Genomic DNA, 19,172 nt, shown 5'->3' with positions numbered 1-19,172 from the left:
GACTTTTAGCACATACATACTTGCAGGCCTCCTACTACTTGTCGTGCATGTTCAATGCACTATTCTGTTCGTTTCGAATCGTTAGCTCACAATTCTCAGTTGTTACCAATCGGCATAGGGAAGTGATTCCCACACGCTTTTTTTTCTCACTCTGTTATTTCTGACATTTTAAATTGAATAAACAAAAGAAGAATAAAGATAAGTAAACAATTGGTTCACAGAGAATATTGCTAATTAAGTTACTTCACTGCAAATGGTTCCATCTTCACCAATCAACTGGAATATAACCATCTCATCATTTTAACACAATGATATTTGGCCAAGAACAAAAAGCGAATTAAATTTATTGAAACAAAAATAAACTAGCAAAATACATTATGCAAAATTTCAAACTGCCATTACCGAAGCCTCGTTATTTTGTCTGCTGAAATGCACAACTTTAAAACAGCAAGAACGACCGTATCATGAAAACATGGGAGGGAGTTACTTAGTTTCTGTTAAGTCCTTGAGAGGCTGCAGCTGAAGCACAATCCATTGGCTGAAACCCAATTCTCTCTTTCGCCAAGTCATACACAACCTCCACATTTTGCTGCTGGAAGCTACCGAAAACCCCGGCTGGCCCGTAATCTCCATCATCCATTGTTTGGAACAACAAGCATTTCACCACACTCGAGTTTACTGGAGCTCCCATGGCATAGAAGTGATTTCCTTGGGGCAAAGCAAGACTCACATTATTCAAGAAGTGGAAAGTTAGTGGAGGAAATAGTAGGTCTTCCTGATTTGTGATAGTATTATTCATTGTGTGTGGGACTAAATAACAAAGATCAAAAGAGGTCTTTGTCTCCATTTCCTTGGCTCTAGGATACGAAATCACCGACTCGAGAACGGAGAGAAGATTGGAGTAAAATGGCTCAGGCAAATGAGTGTAAGTGGTTCCTGAGTCAATCAGCAAACCCCCATTGCCTTGTGAATCAAACTCTCTCAAGCTTGAGGGCACTTGTGTTACTGCACTAGCATTACCTATTGTGATGGCCTCTAGACCAATGTAGTAGTTGTTAGGGTACATGGGACTCTTCAACATTGGAGTGAATTGCAAGTTTTCTTTGGAAGAAATAGCAACGTCTCCTACGACTAGTGGACTTGAAACATTAGGGTTGTTTGCATACTTGAAAGCCAAGAAGCAATGAGAGAAGCCCTTATGTAGAAACCCTAATTGGGATGGGAGGGAAAGCGCTCCCCTTCCAAACCCTGCAATCCCAATAGGCTCTTTATAGGTAGACCCGATGCACCCAAAACAAAACTTGGGAATTTCCCTAGTGACAATATTGTTGGGGGTAGTACTAATTCCTTGAACCCTTAGCGTGTCTCTACTAAGTGTCCCTTGGACAACCCCACCTGCGCCATAAGTATAAGCAAATGAAGGGCATGGTCTAGGACATGTGTCCTTAAGAAGGGTAGCAAGCGAACATCCAGCAATGGTGCATGGATCGATAGAGTTATCTGAGCTATGGATGTCAATGCAAAAGGAGCTCCCACAAAGGTCTCTAATAGACGAAGAAGAAGCTGAAGGAGAGAAAATGGGCATTAGTTTGTTGTTCCTATCGTCATCACAATCTATGCAAACAAAAGAAAGATTGCCACAAGGAACCCAAGTTAGGTCACTCCCGGTATCCATATATACTTGAGTGACTTGTGGGGGTGTCCCTAAACTAAGAGATATCAAATACCCATCTCTCACTTCCCTCAATGGCTCTACCATGTCTGACACTTGTGATGGCATCTTTTTCGAGTAAGAAGATGCTTTCGGGCTTGGAAGGGAAACCTGAGAATGTGTTAGTCCAAGCACCAGGGAAGTAGAACTGGAGCTATGGCTGGCTAGGGTTTGGTTGAAACTGAAGAATGTTGCAACGGCTAGAAGGAAAAGGGAGGTAGTGCTGAGGGGTGTTGCCATTTGGGATCAAAAGATTAGGTATATAGAGACAGGTGAATCCTTGTTATATGTAGTACCTATTTATAGAGGTCATTAATTCAATGAATTAAAAGGTAGACTAATTATCTGAGCTGCATTAGGGTTTTCTCATATGGAGTAACAGATGTTTATCATCCAGAGGTTCTGAATTAAAATTGCGAGTGTGTGCGCTACACGTACGCACGCACATGAAGGGATGTATAGCATCCGTGCATGCTCAGATATAACACACACACACACAGAGACCAGAAATCATAAAAAGACTGCGCATGCTTTATTATATATTATACACAGGTTTTGGTCGACTAAGCAAATTCGAACACCCGATGAGAAGTTGGATTAAAATTTCATGCGTTGTAATTTCTTTGCTGTTGCCAAAATGTGAACTTTTATTAAGAATAATTAGCAAGTTCATGCATCATAATTAAACTCCTAGATACATAATGGCTATCACGAATCACGATCATGCCCTGCAAATCTGCTAAGCTTCAAAAACTGCGGGTTTTATGGGTCATATTAACATTATCGAAAACAAACAAAGAACATAAAATTTGGAACATGTCAGACATGGAACCTTCTTAGCTGGAGATGAAGCAACATCCTCAAACCACAGGATAATACTGACGAGGACCGATCAGTTCTTGCTTGCCATTCCATAAACTCACATGGGTTTTACTACCATTTCAGGAAGATTACTCGTATTAGTATACCCCCTAATAAAAATTGTATCTGTACATGCTTAGGACATAATACATGCCACTAAACGCTAAACCCTAGCTGTACCTGTACTTTGCTGCATAATTTACATGCCACTAAACCCTAAACCCTAGCTGTCGCTGTACTTTTACTGCATACTTTAACGGCTTAATTAAGAATGTACTTTCAAGTGTTAATAAAATACGATATTGGAAGATGACACCTGGCCATCTTTTCTTTAATTAAGTTTGCGGATATCGGCTGCTGGTCGAATGCATGTTAAATAAGCTTGCACTTTTGAATTGTTTTTTGCATGATATATGGTTCTATCTAACTTTTCGTTTATTAGTTATAAAAGTAACGCATTATATATATATATATATAGTATCAGCTTCGAAAAGTACTTTGTCACAATAGCTTTTCCCCAACTAATTCAGTTCTGATTTGCACTACACGGCTACACTACTGACTCAACAGTTTGGATACCTACGTTTGGTGGACCAGATTTTATTGAGAATGTTAATTAGTGTGTGTGTATAAATACATTTGTTTTTTTTTTTTTTGTCATATCATACACACACATCTGACCCTGAGAACTACATCAAATATTATTAAAAATTAATATCAAAAGAAGAAAGATTATAAACATTACTTAAATATTATACATCTCACGTTTTTAAACAAAAATATGATAATTAAGTTTACATAATCTAATTTTTCAACCAATTTTTTTTCCAGTATAAAATAGCTAATCCATTTAATATTTCTTGTGATATAATCAGTGCTTAAAATATTGGTACAGGTGGAAATATTGATATCGATGGAAATAATGGAAATTTATAAAGAAATTTTAGGAATTGTCAAACATTGATTTGGACAAAATATAAGAGTTTCTCCAATATTTAACAGATGTATAAGATATCAACAATATATGTCAATTTCAGCCTAAACTTAAAAGTTTCTCTGATATAAGGTGAAGTTTAGAATTTTTCCCCATTTCCGTACCCTTCTATGATTTTTGGATATTTCCATGGAAATATCGACTATATCGAAGAAATTTTAAACCCTGGATATAATTGACCGAAGATAAGATTTGATCAACTTTAATTTTGAAAAACTTCTTTTTGCAAAGACAATTGTACTTGGTATGGTTAACATAAAGATTCAAAGTCTGTAAACTTCTTATTTGAACAAACACAAAGTTTATAATATCAAAAAATGGGTATTAGTGGTGGGACCCATTCCATATCGAACTTCAACAATCCAAACCGTCAATTTTGTAAGTCTTAATTCATAGATGATCTATGAAAAAAATTCTATTCAATTCGAAACCATTTATCCATTTAGTTGTTACGATGAAATTTTAACGTTTCTTAAAACACAGTGTTCGTCAATTTCTTTGAACTTAATTAGATGCCTCAAATATTTATGATTTGACAAATATTTGCAAGAATGATCTATGAGGTGCAACTTGAAAATAAATTGTTTGGGTCGTTGAAGTTCAATGGGATGTGAGCCCCACAACTAATCTCTATTTTTTGAAACATATCCATTCCCTTCAAGAATATATATATGTTTTCGTTTCCATGCTTTCTATCTTCCACTTGTTCCATGTAAACGGTCGTTACTTGCTAATTTGTTATGCATCCAGTCCTCCCTCGAGGTTGATTGTGCCTTTGGGCAAGGGAAGTTGAGTATATAAACAATCATATTCAACGGATTTTGATAATTTAAAGGTCAAATTATAGATAAAATTAATATCATCGACAACATATCTGCATTTTAAAAAATTGTAATTAAATCGTACCCAACAAAAAAAAAAAAAAAACTGGTTAAACAAAATGAGTTGAGTTGATATATATTTTACTTGAGCACTAGAAATTCTAGAAAGGAAGAGGATCCTCTCCTGAGCATAGGATGAGAAACCTCATGACCATGAAATCCGGACCATTCAATTTTAATCCAACTGCTTTAAAACAGGGGATCCCCCTAAAAGTTATAATAATTGCAATCGTTGAATTAAAATTGAACAGCTCTGATTTCGTAGTCAGGAGGATCCCCATCTTATGCTCAGGAGAGGATCCTCTTCCTTCTAGAAATTAGATACCACGAGCCCGACTGATAGATACCTAATAGCTATTCTATTTTATATAGTGGGGGGAAAAAAGTACATGGATGCTTTTGCAATCCGTCGCAGGTGCAGTACTAGGTTGATCCTCAAGATTTTTCCTACTTTTGTCTTCAATGCGACGTAAAATCACCAAATGATGCCAAATCACAAATAAATAAGAACACACTTCCATTTTTTCCTTTCGGACTCATCACTTATTTTGTCGCTTAATTTCTATTAGATTTATTCAATCTTACTATTTAAAAAAAGGACGAGCTATGTGGAAATTACTTTTCCATGAGGAACATGCTTAGGGTCCTTGTGCATAGGACCTGGATTGCCTTCCCATCCCATACCCTTCTCATACCCTTCAATTTCTACGATCACGGTTAAACCACGTCAATATTTTATATTCTTGTTACTTTTTGTCTTATTATTTCTATAAAATAAATAAATATAAAATATTGACGTGACTTAACCGTGACCACATAAATAGAAGGGAATGGAAAGAGCATGAGATGAGAAGAGCAGACAATCCAGGTCCAATATGGATTTGCACATCTCAACTTGTGGGTAGGCAGTGCACATCCATAATAAGCTAAACATTGTTGCAAAACCAGTGAAAACATTAAAGAGGTTGCTGAAACAACGCATGCAAGTTTGAACCATTTAACTATCGTAACATAATCGATTCCCCTCGTAACTTAACAACAAACTTGGAATCATCTACAACAATTTTGGCCTCCAAAATGCCTCCAGTTTTGATTGCTTTTTAACCCTCCTCTGGGCCTCTATCATTTATACAGCTACAATATAGAAGAATGCACAAGATCAGATCCATCTTAAAGCGCAAGCCTTTCGACTCATTTCAAACACACATATACATATATATACACATATACATATATATATATATACATATACATATATATATATATGGGGATACCCATCATTGCATCTTGGCCAATTGCTTCATCAATCCCTTGATAATCTTTCCAAACCACATCAAATTCATTACTGCTAGCACTGTTGGCACGACAAAGACCAAAAGATATCCGAAGATGTGCATCTGAATGATCTGCAATCCAATTAAAATGATTAACTACTTGCAACAAATGACACTCCAAAATCTGAAAAGACGATTCATACAAATTTCACAAAGATTGCTTTTAAGGGAACACGTAAAGGATGTTTTGGTCCCTTTTCATTTCTTTTTTTTTTTTGTTTAAAGAAGTACGACCTGAGATATAGAATCTTCTAGAATGGTTAAAAAAAAATATAAATATTGCACTCCATGAGCAAGATTCAAGATTTCATCCTGTTCCCCAAGAAAAGCACACCAAAAGAGGACGGTGTTGAAAATGCAAAGATCCAAACTTTTTACCCCTTCTCAGATAACTATCCAAAGAATGTAGGGTGCATAACTCAACTTTTGAAGACAGTGAAAGTATACAGCAAGCAAAATACAAAGTGTAGGTGGTACATTTCTTCATGGAGTTGCAATCTTACCATATCATAGTGCAAGTAAACATGGTAAAACATGTAACCGAACAGCAGAATTCTTGCCGCCTGCATTCCATAAAGTCCTTCAGAAAGCATGTCTAACAACGATAGTTATGTAACCAGAGGACAAGAAAGCTACATGCTCATGATGCTGCTTACATTAAGACAAGTGGCTACGAAATGACTGAGTTTATATTATGGATAGTGCTATTCACACACACCTCTCACACCCTTGTTAATTTTTGGCCATTGATCCTCTTCAATTCATTCGATCCGACGGCCGAAAATTGAGAGGGGAGTGTGAAAAGTAAAAATGGGTGTGTGGATAGCACTACCCAATATTATAAGTGAAAGAATCAGGGAAGTGTTGTTGCAACTGAATTCCCTCTATTATATGATAGCCCCACCTTTAATGATCAAAATATAATAATACAAAAGGACTTCAACTGACCAGCCATAATAAAAATATCACAATGCCGTTTAGGAGATATGCGCTGGACCTCTTCAGACCAGCTGTATCAAGATACCTTCATGAAACCGAAAGCTTATATTAAAGATGGAAAACCATAAACTAAACATAATCTTGTGTGTATAAACTTACCATCTCATATTGATCTCTGGCGTAGTGATCTCAGAGATGAGGATCATGTATGTATAAAGTTGCCCTTCCCCAGAAAACATGGAGTATGCTACTGCAATTCCAGATAGTGAGTGATGGAAAACCTGAAATTGAATCCCACCATATCAAGAGTTATACAGCTGCAAACATGTGGTGAACGTTACTCGTTTCTAATAAAAGATTTGTGTTTAAGCTGACTAGTGTTTGTTTAATTATTATAAACATTCTTTTGGAAAGAAATAAAATTTATTTTACCACCAAAAAGTCCAACAACAAAAGTAAAACCGTTAAAACTCTAACAACACCTCTGCCAAGTGCCAACCATTACAAAGATAAGCAGAACATATATCGAATTTCAACTACAGCCACATCTGCTATTATAAGAGAAAAATGAAAATGAAAAGCCCTAAATTCCAATGAAACTGATCCAAGAGAAAATGCCAAAGTCTAATCAAATGTGACTGACTAAATTTATATGCAAATGTGATTTCTTTTTCCGTTCACTTAACCTCTTCTTCTCTACTTTCTAGATACATGTCTGTGCAATTAAGCATCACCTTAATGGGATTATTATAACCTTGGTAAATGATGCTTCTGACCCATATGTCAAGACGGTTAGAGCAAACCAATAAATTATAAATGAATTGTCTTCCATATAGAAGTTACTTACATACTCGATTCCACCTAAAGAAGGATATAGCCATAAAAGCATTCCCAGATCCGCACAGAAGTACCCAACAGAGACCTGTGATATATGATCTTAATTATGTCCCACAGAAAAATGTCAGGAGATACAAACAAAAGAAAGTGCATATAGATGAAACAACCCAACAAAATATAAAGTCCAGATCACTCATCAATCTGTGACAGATTGGCTCATGCGTTAATTTCTAACTGCTAGGCTAGGCCTGGTCAGAAAATAATGAAGCAAATAAGATAATGTTGGGATCTGTTCATCACTTCCTACGAGCTTAAGGTCAAATTGAAACCAACAATGATATTTACACTTGAACAATATACATGTAAAATAATACTTTGATAATAATTGAGAATTCATAATAAAATTAATAATTGAAGGCACATACCCCTAACCCAAAAACAGACAGTGGTGAGCTTCGAAATGTAATAAGGCCAAGGTGCTGTTGGTCAGAAAAGAGATCGGACCCGAACACAAAGTACAAGGACAGAGCTGTGATAAAAATGGCATGAATACTGGAGATACCACTGCAAAAGTTAACTTTTCAAATTAAAAAAATTTACAAGTAGTGTTCCAGAAGGGAAGTATTTTACAGTTGGAAAGTGGGTGTCCTCACCGACTGTTCCACTCAATTCGTTGGATTTTTGTAAGACCACCATAAGCCTTAATGTAAAAGGTACTAATTAATTGGGTAAGATCATATACCTGCAATATTTAACGAGTTAATAAGAAAATAGAAAACCAAATCTACAGCTTGAATGAGGCACCCTATAGCACATCTAAGAGCATACCATTTTGCACAAAATTATGCCTCCAATAATGGAAGTGTATGGTATGAAGGGATCCGCTAGCAAGTAGTTTTTAACAAGAACTCCGGCCTGATTTTGGTAAGATTTGATCGCCATAACTGTCTTTGTAGACATTTCCATTGCAATATGCTAGATTACTAGTTCTTATTTCCCTTCTTTACTTTCTCGTACTAGCTTCCCCACTTCATTGTCCTGTTTAATCTTTCCATTAGCATACTCAAAGAGCAAGGAAGCTACCAGGATAGTAATTTATAATCACAAAATATGCACGTCTTTATCAGTATCATTTTCCTTTGGCTACGGCCGTGAGCATCTGAGGATGACATTTAACCAGAGTAGCTTATATTAGCAGATGGGTAAACAGTGAGTAATGTGATAGCTTATGTGCTTATACCTACAAACATAATCCACAAACAACCTACACAGCCCAACGACAAGAAATAGCCGCACAAATACATCTTTATTTGTTGAAACCAACTTAAATAGATTTGGGCAACAAAAACCTTCGTATAAAAACAACAAATGCAAAGGCTAAAACCAGAATCACAAAACAGAATTAGAGACAGATGAGATCCAAGTAACACCTAGAAGGATAAAAAAGAGACTAAGCAACTCCCAAACTCCAGTTTAGGACTTTCCATATACAAATGCATGAATCTACACTAAAAAAACTCGCTGACAGGATTAGATAGTGTAGTCATACATTGGTCAAGCACCAAGACCCAAGATTTGATCTCATGACTGGCCACTAACAGTTTCTTCATTCGAAAAGGAACAAATGACTCAACCGCAGAAACCAGGTGGGCATTGAATAGAAGTCAATGTAAAATGCAGGTACTCCGTCAATACTTCGATACGATTACAGAACAATATCAATACAAGCTAATGCAGGAGATCTACAAACACCATTAGAAAAAAAAAATGACAAAATCAAGCAGTACCAGAAGATACCAGAAAATGAAATCAAAACGGAAAAACAAACTCAGATCCAGAGGCAACCACAATCACATGAGAAATCAAATGGGGTATTCAAAATCAAAGCCCACCTCCACATGAGATCAGAAACCATAAATAACCAAAAGCAGATGAAATGTCAAACAAAACCCAGAAAGCTAAAACAGAGGATTAAAGCTGAGAAGCTCAGAAATCAGAGGGAGGAGGCCTCACCATGAGCATGAAGTCACAAAAGTTAAGAGCCAAAAACCCCTCCAAATCAGATGGGCATTTGGGGAAACACAGGAACCCAGAAGCTAATCAATGCCAAAATCCACAAATCACAAGGAAAGTCGAAAACTTGAGGCGCGGATGCAGATGGGTAATCGAGAAAACAAATGGGCTTGAAGAATTTGTGACCGCAATGGAGAAATGCGAACGCTTGGAATATCCAACCGAACATGTAAAACGGAAGGAGGAAAGGGGAACAGAAGAGTTGAAATCAATGAAAAATGTGAGTGCTTGGAATATCCAACCGAACATGTAATAATAAAGTAAAGAAGAGGAGTTATTAGTTAAATAATAAGGGAAGGAACTTCGAAAATGATAAGTGAATTTTTGGGTGGATTTGCAATTTTTCTTGTTATCCAAATGGGATAGGGAAGTGAGAAATGAAAATATGACCGATTTGAACGTATTTTTAAAATGATTGAAGGTAAATTTAGTAAAAATATTTTTCAAATCAATCTTTAGTAAAAATTTAAGTTAATTATGAAAAAACAATATGCTTCTTAAAATGCTTTTAACTTAAAATTAATTTTACCAAAAGCATTTTTGACTTTTTAAAAGCACTTTCAAATGAGCTCATAATGTGTTTGGCCTATTTGGATTCTAGAGTTTGTTTTTATTAGCATTTATGCTAATGTTTGGATTTGTTTATTAACATAAAAGAGGATCGAACTCAGAACTGTTTCAAATAATATAAAAAAAATACTAGTAAATTATAAAAAAATTAGTCTAATATTTTGGAATTTAAAGTTTGTTTGGAGAAGTGCAAGATATTTACAAAAGACAAAAACATTATTTTTTGTTTGTATGTAGTGGACTTTTGTGGTGGCATATCAAATGAAGATACTTACTTGATTATTTTCTAAGTTATGTTACCCATATTTTTTGTTTATTTTAATATTAGGTTGTATATTAACAATGTTAACTTATTATCTTATGTTATTGGCGATATTCCATCACCAACACCATCCTACCCCAATGATTATGGTTGTTACATCATTTATCATATTGCTTTGCTATATTACCTATCATGACTACTTCCTGATTTGGCAAATAAATAAAAAAATCATGACTAATTCTTGCAATAGGAGAGATTTTTCATTATGTTCAGAATATGAAATGGAATACCACATGTTATTGTATAATTGGAGGAAAGAGTTTTTTTTTATTTATTTATTTTTATTTTTTTTTAAGTGATCCTTTAATTGTATAATGCCCTGCGATGGATGTACATTGAGGTCAAGATGGTCCCATTGACCTTTCGAAGTTAGGGAAATATACATGTAAAAGTTTTCCGGTAACTCTTTGAAAGTTAGGTACGACTCTCTTTTGTGCCCACAGGTGTTCGATGTAATGCCCATTAAGCATATGCCGCATATCTTGTCGAAACCTCGACATGTTGCGTGTCAAGAGCACTTGACAAATTATATCGATAAAACTCATTAGATTGCTTCGGCGTATGTCGATATCTATTGACATGTGCGCAACATGATTTGGCTGACGACAACAAGTCACTATATGTTCGATGAAATGTCTTAGGAAATAAACTGACTTTTTTTTTTTTTGAGCACTTCGAGCTATGTTTATATTAAAAAACTTACATTTTTAACACTTGAACCCCCAATGTTCGAATTTTGGGCTGCCATTGGATAGGACCAAATCAGATGGTAATCATTACTATGAGTGGACCTTAATCAAGCTTATACTATGTTATATAGGAGATAATCCATGGTTGGGTACTTAGCCGGTTGAGGGCATGCTGCTGCATCATGCATGGGGCAGCAGCAGATAGCAGTTTCGAGTAAAACTTGTCTTTTGGTCACTTTTTCAACAACTTTGTTGCCCTGTGAGCTCCTTTTTCTTTGTAAATTTGGATTCATAACTGAAAGAAAAGAGGATGAGTAATTGCCGTGGTGGGATTTGGGTTTGGTGTTTTTGGCGTGTAAGTATGGCTCATAAGGGTTGTTGCAGCGTCACTACAACAAAAAGGGTGCAGATATATTTTCTTCATTTATTGTTTAGGGTTACATCGGAGTCGAATCCTAAACTAGCCTACCCTCGTTGCCATACTCACCCAACAAGCGCGTCGATGTTGATCGATGCATTTGTATAGTACATGCGATTAATATGCACTTGATAACATGAAGCTTGTTGATCAGCTTCCATCAAATGGCAGTGATGATGTTGATGATAATTAATTCTCATGAGGAGAACCGAAATTGATCATCAGATGGTTAAAGAAACTCAACTTTAGATCTGATCATGTCAAATAGAACATAAAACACTTGGCTAATTATGGAGATAGAGGATAATTAAGTATACTTACTTAGAGTGATGGAACCAACTTTTGAACATAAGATGAGCGTTCTTTTTTATTAACAAGATGAACAAGTGTAAATTTTTTCTCTTTAAGAGCACTTCCACCCCTAACAAATATGTTAGCCCAAAGCCTATTTTTTAGGCCAACCCCCCCGGGGGGGCCGCCCCCCAAAAAAAAAACCCACTTCACCCCACCTAATAAAAACCCACTTCACCCCACCTAATAGACTTTGAGCCAGCTCATTTTTTAGGGGTGTAGTTGCTCTAAAAATGAATCAACTGATGACTTTGCAACCGTCTATCATATCGAGGGTCGTGAAAAATTATAGAATCATTCCAGGCTACCCCTAATCAATAATACAGGCCTTGAATTAATCTCTAACCATTAAGCCACCCGTGGTGTTGAACAAGTGTAAATTGAGTATTAATTATAGTCTTTGACCCCCAGAATTACAAAATAAATAAATAAATAAGAATATTTGGGGAAAAAAAAAAAGAAAAAAAAAAGGAGGCGGCTAAAACCCCCAAATTCTAGGGTTTATGATAACAGCAGAAACAGAGGCGCACATAGTCCATCTTCGCTTCTCTGGAAAACCCAGACAGGATATAATGAAAGGAACAATAGGGACTTAAATCCCGAGAGGATTCATCCAATCCAAGGTAACCTCTCTTCTCAACTGTCTCTATCTCTTTCAATCTTCACACTCTGCAACTTCCAGTTTTCAACTATTATTGCAAAAATGTGATTCACCCACAAAATTCTCTCTCTCTCTCTCTCTCTCTCTCTCTGTTGTATGCCTCCTTCGCCACTTTCTATGTTAATGAATAGAATCCACAAAAGGGTTTCGAAAATGATTGCCCAACTCAAACACCATGTACCCTTCTCTCCTCTGGTTCATGAAACAACCGCTTCTGTGCAAAAGCCGTCGCTCGTTTGGGTTAAAAATCGATACTTTTGGAGTTCTAGGATTGCCCATTTGGCAAGGGTCTCAGTCATGGAGTCCACGCAATCTGATTCTCCAGTTTTGAATCGGGTTTCTCGAAATGCTAGAACCGTGGCTCAGGAAGCCCTTTTCGACTACCTGCATTCTACTCGAAGCTTCAGCTTCATGGATGCCGAGCATATTAGCAAGAACTCCCCAATTTTTCTTCAGAATTTGCTCTCCAAGATAGACTCCGAGAAAGATGTTGCCCGTTCTTTAACCCGGTTTTTACGCTACAATCCCGTTAATGAGTTTGAACCCTTCTTTGAGAGCTTGGGTTTGAGCCCGTCTGAGCTGCAATCGCTGCTACCGCGGCGCTTGATGTTTCTGAGTGATGATCGTGTTATGGTTGATAATGTTCATGCTTTATGCAATTACGGAATCCCCCGTGGTAACATTGGTAAAATGTACAGGGAGGCAATACAGATATTTGGATATGACTATCGAGTGTTGGCTTCAAAGCTTCAAGCTTATGAAAATTTGGGGTTAAGCATACCAACAGTTATTAAGCTTGTTAGTTGTTGCCCCTTGCTTTTGGTTGGGGGTGTTCATAGCGACTTTGTCAAGGTTCACGAAAAAATGAAGGATATAGGCCTCGGAATGGATTGGATTGGAAGGTATGCATCACATAACGGTACGTACAACTGGAACAGAATGCTTGATACAATGGATTTTCTCGATAGTGTGGGTTATACAGAGGAGCAAATGTGTGCTTTGTTTAAAAGAAATCCTGCATTACTGTTACAAGGTTCTGGGAAGAACGTGTATGTATTGTTTGGCCGGTTACTCAAATTGGGTCTCGGGATGGATGAGGTTTTTTCGTTGTTTATGCGAAACCCACAGGTCTTGTCTGTTAAGTGCATGAAAAATCTTTTGCTGGCAATGGATTTTCTGTTTGAGATTGGAATGGGGGCAGAAGAAATAGCAGACATTGTAGCCGATGACATTGAATTTCTGAGTTCGTCTAGTTTAAAAAGACCTAAGACTTTATGTAAAGAGCTGAAGGTCAAAAGAGTCGGTCTGCTCCAACTTATAACGGAAGATCCACACAAGGTGTTGAGATTGGCTTCAAAGTCCAAATGTAAAACCATCAAGCAACTAATATCCCCAGTTCCTAGTAATCATCTCGAGAAAACATCGTTTTTGTTGCGATGGGGATACACCGAAAACTCAGAGGAGATGATGAAAGCTCTGAAAAAATTCAGAGGCAGAGGGGACCAACTGCAGGAAAGATTTGATTGCCTAGTTCAAGCTGGCTTGGACTGCAATGTCGTATCAAAGATCATTAAACAAGCTCCTAATGTTCTTAACCAGAGCAAAGATGTGCTTGAAAAGAAGATCAGTTGCTTAACAAACAGTTTAAATTATCCGCTCGATTCTCTGGCGGCATTCCCGGCATATTTATGTTACGATATGGAGAGGATTAATCTCCGATTCTCGATGTATTTGTGGCTTAAGGAGAAAGGTGCAGCAAAGCCTATGTTATCCTTGAGCACTCTCCTTGCATGTTCAGATGCTCGATTTGTAAAATATTTCGTAGATGTCCATCCTGAAGGTCCGGCCATGTGGGAAAGTTTAAAATCGCAAAAAGGCTAAGAATTTCATCCTTGTAATCTTGTACGTTTAGATTTTCGCAACGAATCCCGTCTTGTATACTAAATACTTCGACGTAAATTCATTCATGTGCTTCCCTTTGGTTCGTATGGTGCTCAATCTGCGGTTCATGTTGCAGTGGTAACTTCGGTTTCGCACCCGAGAGATATGTTAAGAATTACACTGTTTCATTGATCAAAGAATCCATCTGTTGATTGAAGTATTGGAAATAACAGATCCATTTTACAAGTTTGGCAGCTAAAATCCTGCATATGGAGACTTTCACATGCTTCCAGCGCGGACCATTTTGCAAAATTTGATCGTAACTAGGAGGCATGGACGGAGCCAATCAAGGCTCACTGGGGGTAGATGCCCCCATTCAAGTAATTCGTTTGTTAAACTGTAAACTTAAGTTATATAATATACACGTGTTATCTTTGTAGTAAATATATGTATCTAATGTTAAACATACCTTCATATCATATTACTTCACTGCATAATATGAGCAAAAGTGCTCTTGTTCTGTCATTCAAACCGAAAAACCATCCCGCCTATCATGTAGGAATATTTTTCTCATCATTTTGCCACTTTCCACTACTAGACTGAAATTTTTGTACCATTGGACTTGTGATACACCATCATTTGAAATCATCTCTAGTATCATATTAGGTATTAAGACATCCTATAATAAGGTCTTCTTAGATATTTTTCGGGACGCCCCTACTAAAAGAAATTTCTAGCTTTGTCCTTATTGGGATGCCTATGATTCGATACAATTTACATGCCTTCACAAGTTTCTAACCTTTGGACTTGCACCAACTTGTTCCGGTGGCGATGGGGATGACGGAGGCAACCCGTAGACGTTCTTATCAGCTTTGTCCTTGTCAAATGCCTTTTGTACTTCCTCCTTAAGCTCCAAGAAACGCTGCCTCTTTATTTTCTGCTCGTCGGTGGTGCCCGTCTCAAGGAAGCGCAAATCAGGAAGGTCGCCCTGAATTAACTTATCGAGGACTTCCGAGCAATGTGGAAAATAGTATCGACCCATGCTGACTGCCACAATAGAACACTAATGCTTAGAAGAGAATAAAACCGATGACACTGCAAGTACTTTTAACTAGCAGATTCTAAATACTAAATATTTGCTGTTGTGGTTCGACTTATGATGTCTTGTGGAGTGTAAAAATAACTTCCTTGGTTTCATTTCGTGCCTCATGTTACACGAGGCATGTCAAGTTGGTTAGGAAAATTGTTAATTTGACTGATGTGGCAAAAAATAATGGGTTTTTCCGTTTGTTTCCCGTGTTCCACATCAGCCAAGTTAATGATTTTCGTAACACCTTAATCCTTGACGGAATGGGGTAACACGAGACAACTGAAGCATAGGGGCAAAGTCAAACAGTTGCAAGTTCTCGTGGCAACGCCCGCGGGGGGGGGGGTGGGGTTGGGGGGTGGGTGGGTGGGGTTGGAGAGTTTCGTCAAAGCATGCAAATAAATAAGCCGAAGAAAAGGATCAACCAGAACTCTGCAATTCAACCACAATAATTTATCTGAGAGACAACCATGATACCTGTTTTCACAAGGGATTCCAACCGAGAAAGGAGTCTTTTGTTCTGCACGGTGGGAGTCTCATTCAAATCAACCTCCATCAAATTCCCACTTGATCCTTTCACTGAAGAGATCCCTGCAAACTCAGACGTTGTGTCTGCATGAGCAATCGCCATGGCTAGCTTGGCTTCAGCAGGGAATAAGAATCGGGCAAGTGCCACTGCAATAAATAATGCACTTCAGATTCAGGCCTTATCTAATAAGTGAAGGATATCACGTCAGATACTCAACACACATTAAACAATCAAAACATGAAACATGAAACGCAAAAGGTTGAGATTCAAGTGTTTCTGGAGAAAAATGATACCGACTACGATCTGCCACCACAATGCCTTGACTAATCAAAGTGAGAGTGTCTTAGAAATGTTACCTCGATTCTCCAGTTTCAGCAATTTCATATGCAGATCATTGGGCGTCATTTGGGAAGATATAGATGCCTCTCCAGCCATTGGATTCCTCAGCATTTCTCTCTCTAGAACATCAATGCAAATTCGGTCTTTGTTTGCTTCCTGCCCCCGCTCTGTTTTTGTATGATAATCCTTTGGCCTTGTCAACCTCCGGCAAATACTAACAGCGCTCTCACCTTCTAAGGTCGGCTCTGATGCACGAGCTCCATTAGACAGAAGCAATATTATAATTGATGGCTCCTTGCGCATCACAGCAATGTGAAGCACTGTAAAACCCCGGGAATCCCGGAGGTTAACATCAGCCAGACCCAGACCAAGCACTTCAGTCACAACTTTAGGATCGCAGTAGGCTGCAGCATAATGGAGCGCATTGGCTTCATCTAAGGTCACATCAGACTCGGTTAAAAGAAGTTTCATAAGTTCAACATCATCGGAGTCCAGTGCCTTATGTATTCTCCTGATTCTCTTTTCACGCAAGGGGTCCACAATCGGCATGTTTGGGTCGCAGTAGTGCTGAGAATTCCGGCGAAGAATTTTAATCTTCTCCACAACCTCGTCAGGAAGTCGTTTCTCAAGAGAGATGCTATCAAGATCCGAGTGTGCCACTCTCTCTATACACTGATCAATGAGCTGACTTAACTGACAATGAAACGCCACCGCGAGGATTGGGATAACATCATCCGCCAGAGCCTTAACAACAAAATCAGTAAGTTGTCGCTGCCAATACACACAGAACCAAATCAGAACAACCTTCCATTTTTCTTTCCAAATTAATTAGTAATCTGTCTTTGCATTCGAGATATTGGAAGATCCAAGCTTGAATAACGAAGTTGCAGAAACACTTGAACAAATGTGCAATGAGAACTCGAAAGTTGACTAATTTCTCAATGTGATTAAAATGTTTGATCAGAAATTCAGAAAGCAAACAGCACCAACCAACCTGAAGTACTGAAACAAGTTCCGGCATTCCGAAAACCGAAGAGGCACACGTCAACTCCAAAGCAAAATCAATGGCGGGTCGACAAGCTTCATGGCCGCACACATTGTGAACGCAGCTCGAAACCTCGACCGGAAAAGCCTTCAGCTTTGCAGTATACACAAACCCCAAGAAAACCACAAACGCTTCATAACCCACATGCCCAAATGGCAGCAAATCACTCAAACAGTACCTAGGTTTTCCTTCTTTTTCGGAACCCCCATTTTCCCGGCTAAATACCTTCGCGAAAACCTCGCTCCTCGAAGCCAAAATACATCGGTGGACGGGAACCGGAACGCCCTCGACGGTGATTTCGGCATCGCTGTAGTCGCCGCCGGAGTCGGCCAACAGCCGGCCCAAACTGGAGCTGAGGTTGGTCAGGCAGGTGAGGTCCCGGGTGGGCGGCGGGGTGTCGGCGGCGGGGGAGAAGGAGTTGGGGGTTACTGAGCCGTTGGATACGTGGGAGGATGAGGTGAAGCTCAAGGAGGATGATGGATCAGCCATTTTTAGTCTGCGTTAGATTTTAAACATGGAGATTAATGAGATGGATCATCATAGCTTGATGATTGATGGGGTCACATAAATGCAGGAGGAGGTTGAAGATGTCAGTACGCAAATAGTCAACGGCGTTTGAGTGACGATTATGCTTTAACGTTGCTAACGTGGTTCAAGTTTTCAACGTTTATTAGCTCCCGGGTTTAAAGCTTAAGTAGTGAGAGAAGTGAGGAAACATGCTCGAATTAGAATAGGATTTAAACATGGAATTATGGGTTAAAAGTCAGATTTAACTACTACCATAATTGATCACTTGTTTGATTTAGGGTGATGCTGCGATTGCTATCCAGACACCTATTTTTGTCTCACACATTTCTCTTAATCTTCACCTGCCGAATTGAATGAATTGAAGAATATTGATGGAAAAAAATTAACAAAAGTGTGTGAGGTAAAAATTTATCATTGTATAGCACCAATTTTTTTTTTTTAGTACATCGATATTTTTACACTAAGGGGAGGGGGAGTTCGGCAAAACCAACAGCCTAATTTGGTATCGAATTCGCTATCCACGAGATTCGAACCTAAGACCTTTCACTTCCAAATGAAGAGGAATGTCACTAGACCATAGTACTGAGTGATACTCTTTATTTATTAGGAGGGATGGATTATGGAGTTTGGATTTTTTTTATTTTTTTTATTTTTTTTTTTATGTTTTTTAAAGGAGACTAGTTGGTGGCTTCGACATGGCAGTCCACTTTTCCGAAGGTCAGAAAAACTCATAGAGGCATTTCAACCTCCCATTGGGCACCATCATGTGATTCACCAAGACATAAATCAAACTCAGAACGTGTCGTGTAAAATACAAGCTTAAAATTCATCCCCAACCACTGAGTCACCTCGTGATGGATGAATTTGGAACTTTAATGTTAAGTATATTGGTGTTGCTACACACGCTAAATTCTTGCATTTGTGCATTATATGATGCAACACAATTTACACTATATTACCACTATTTAATCAAGTTCCAACTTGAATCAAAGTATAAATTTAATTAGTGACACATCATTTGATAAACAAATTTAGTGTATCTAATATTATTCTAAGTGTATTGAGAAGAAAAATAAGATGATAAATATTTTTAGGCCTAAATCTTAATTATTGAATTTTTAA

At 37.9% G+C, this 19,172-nt stretch overlaps 4 protein-coding genes across 5 annotated transcripts; 1 reads left to right on the top strand and 3 right to left on the bottom strand.

Moving 5' to 3' along the window:
- Positions 1-264: 264 nt before the first annotated feature.
- Positions 265-1,957, bottom strand: LOC137728482 (putative aspartyl protease At4g16563). Its single transcript, XM_068467258.2, has one exon. It carries the CDS (start codon positions 1,949-1,951, stop codon positions 488-490), a length of 1,464 nt encoding a protein of 487 aa, XP_068323359.2. The 5' UTR covers positions 1,952-1,957; the 3' UTR covers positions 265-487.
- Positions 1,958-5,412: 3,455 nt separating this feature from the next.
- On the bottom strand, positions 5,413-9,994 carry LOC137729191 (uncharacterized). Of its 2 annotated transcripts, none has more exons than XM_068468046.2 (9): positions 9,571-9,994; positions 8,386-8,716; positions 8,211-8,299; positions 7,983-8,121; positions 7,568-7,642; positions 6,880-7,001; positions 6,730-6,805; positions 6,285-6,344; positions 5,413-5,853 (listed from the first exon to the last, which is right to left on the bottom strand). In XM_068468046.2, the coding sequence occupies exons 2-9, from the start codon at positions 8,521-8,523 to the stop codon at positions 5,725-5,727; spliced, it is 828 nt and encodes a 275-aa protein (XP_068324147.1). In that variant the 5' UTR covers positions 8,524-8,716; positions 9,571-9,994; the 3' UTR covers positions 5,413-5,724. The 2 variants fall into 2 exon arrangements, with proteins under 2 accessions (XP_068324147.1, XP_068324146.1); XM_068468045.2 differs by having other exon boundaries at positions 8,386-8,595; positions 9,571-9,978.
- Positions 9,995-12,495: 2,501 nt separating this feature from the next.
- On the top strand, positions 12,496-14,783 carry LOC137728803 (Mitochondrial transcription termination factor family protein). Its single transcript, XM_088677847.1, has 2 exons — positions 12,496-12,603; positions 12,773-14,783. Exon 2 carries the CDS (start codon positions 12,795-12,797, stop codon positions 14,520-14,522), a length of 1,728 nt encoding a protein of 575 aa, XP_088533973.1. The 5' UTR covers positions 12,496-12,603; positions 12,773-12,794; the 3' UTR covers positions 14,523-14,783.
- Positions 14,784-14,955: 172 nt separating this feature from the next.
- On the bottom strand, positions 14,956-18,191 carry LOC137728804 (BTB/POZ domain and ankyrin repeat-containing protein NPR1). Its single transcript, XM_068467576.2, has 4 exons — positions 17,472-18,191; positions 16,495-17,248; positions 16,087-16,284; positions 14,956-15,569 (listed from the first exon to the last, which is right to left on the bottom strand). Exons 1-4 carry the CDS (start codon positions 18,009-18,011, stop codon positions 15,307-15,309), a joined length of 1,755 nt encoding a protein of 584 aa, XP_068323677.2. The 5' UTR covers positions 18,012-18,191; the 3' UTR covers positions 14,956-15,306.
- Between the last annotated feature and the right edge of the window lie 981 nt (positions 18,192-19,172).

Source organism: Pyrus communis, chromosome 10 (assembly GCF_041283825.1).
Source record: "Pyrus communis isolate YQ-2024b chromosome 10, ASM4128382v1, whole genome shotgun sequence".
In the NCBI taxonomy this organism is placed as follows: domain Eukaryota; kingdom Viridiplantae; phylum Streptophyta; class Magnoliopsida; order Rosales; family Rosaceae; genus Pyrus; species Pyrus communis.
The sequence above is the reverse complement of the archived record's forward strand: the minus strand, read 5'-3'. Positions and strand labels throughout refer to the sequence as shown.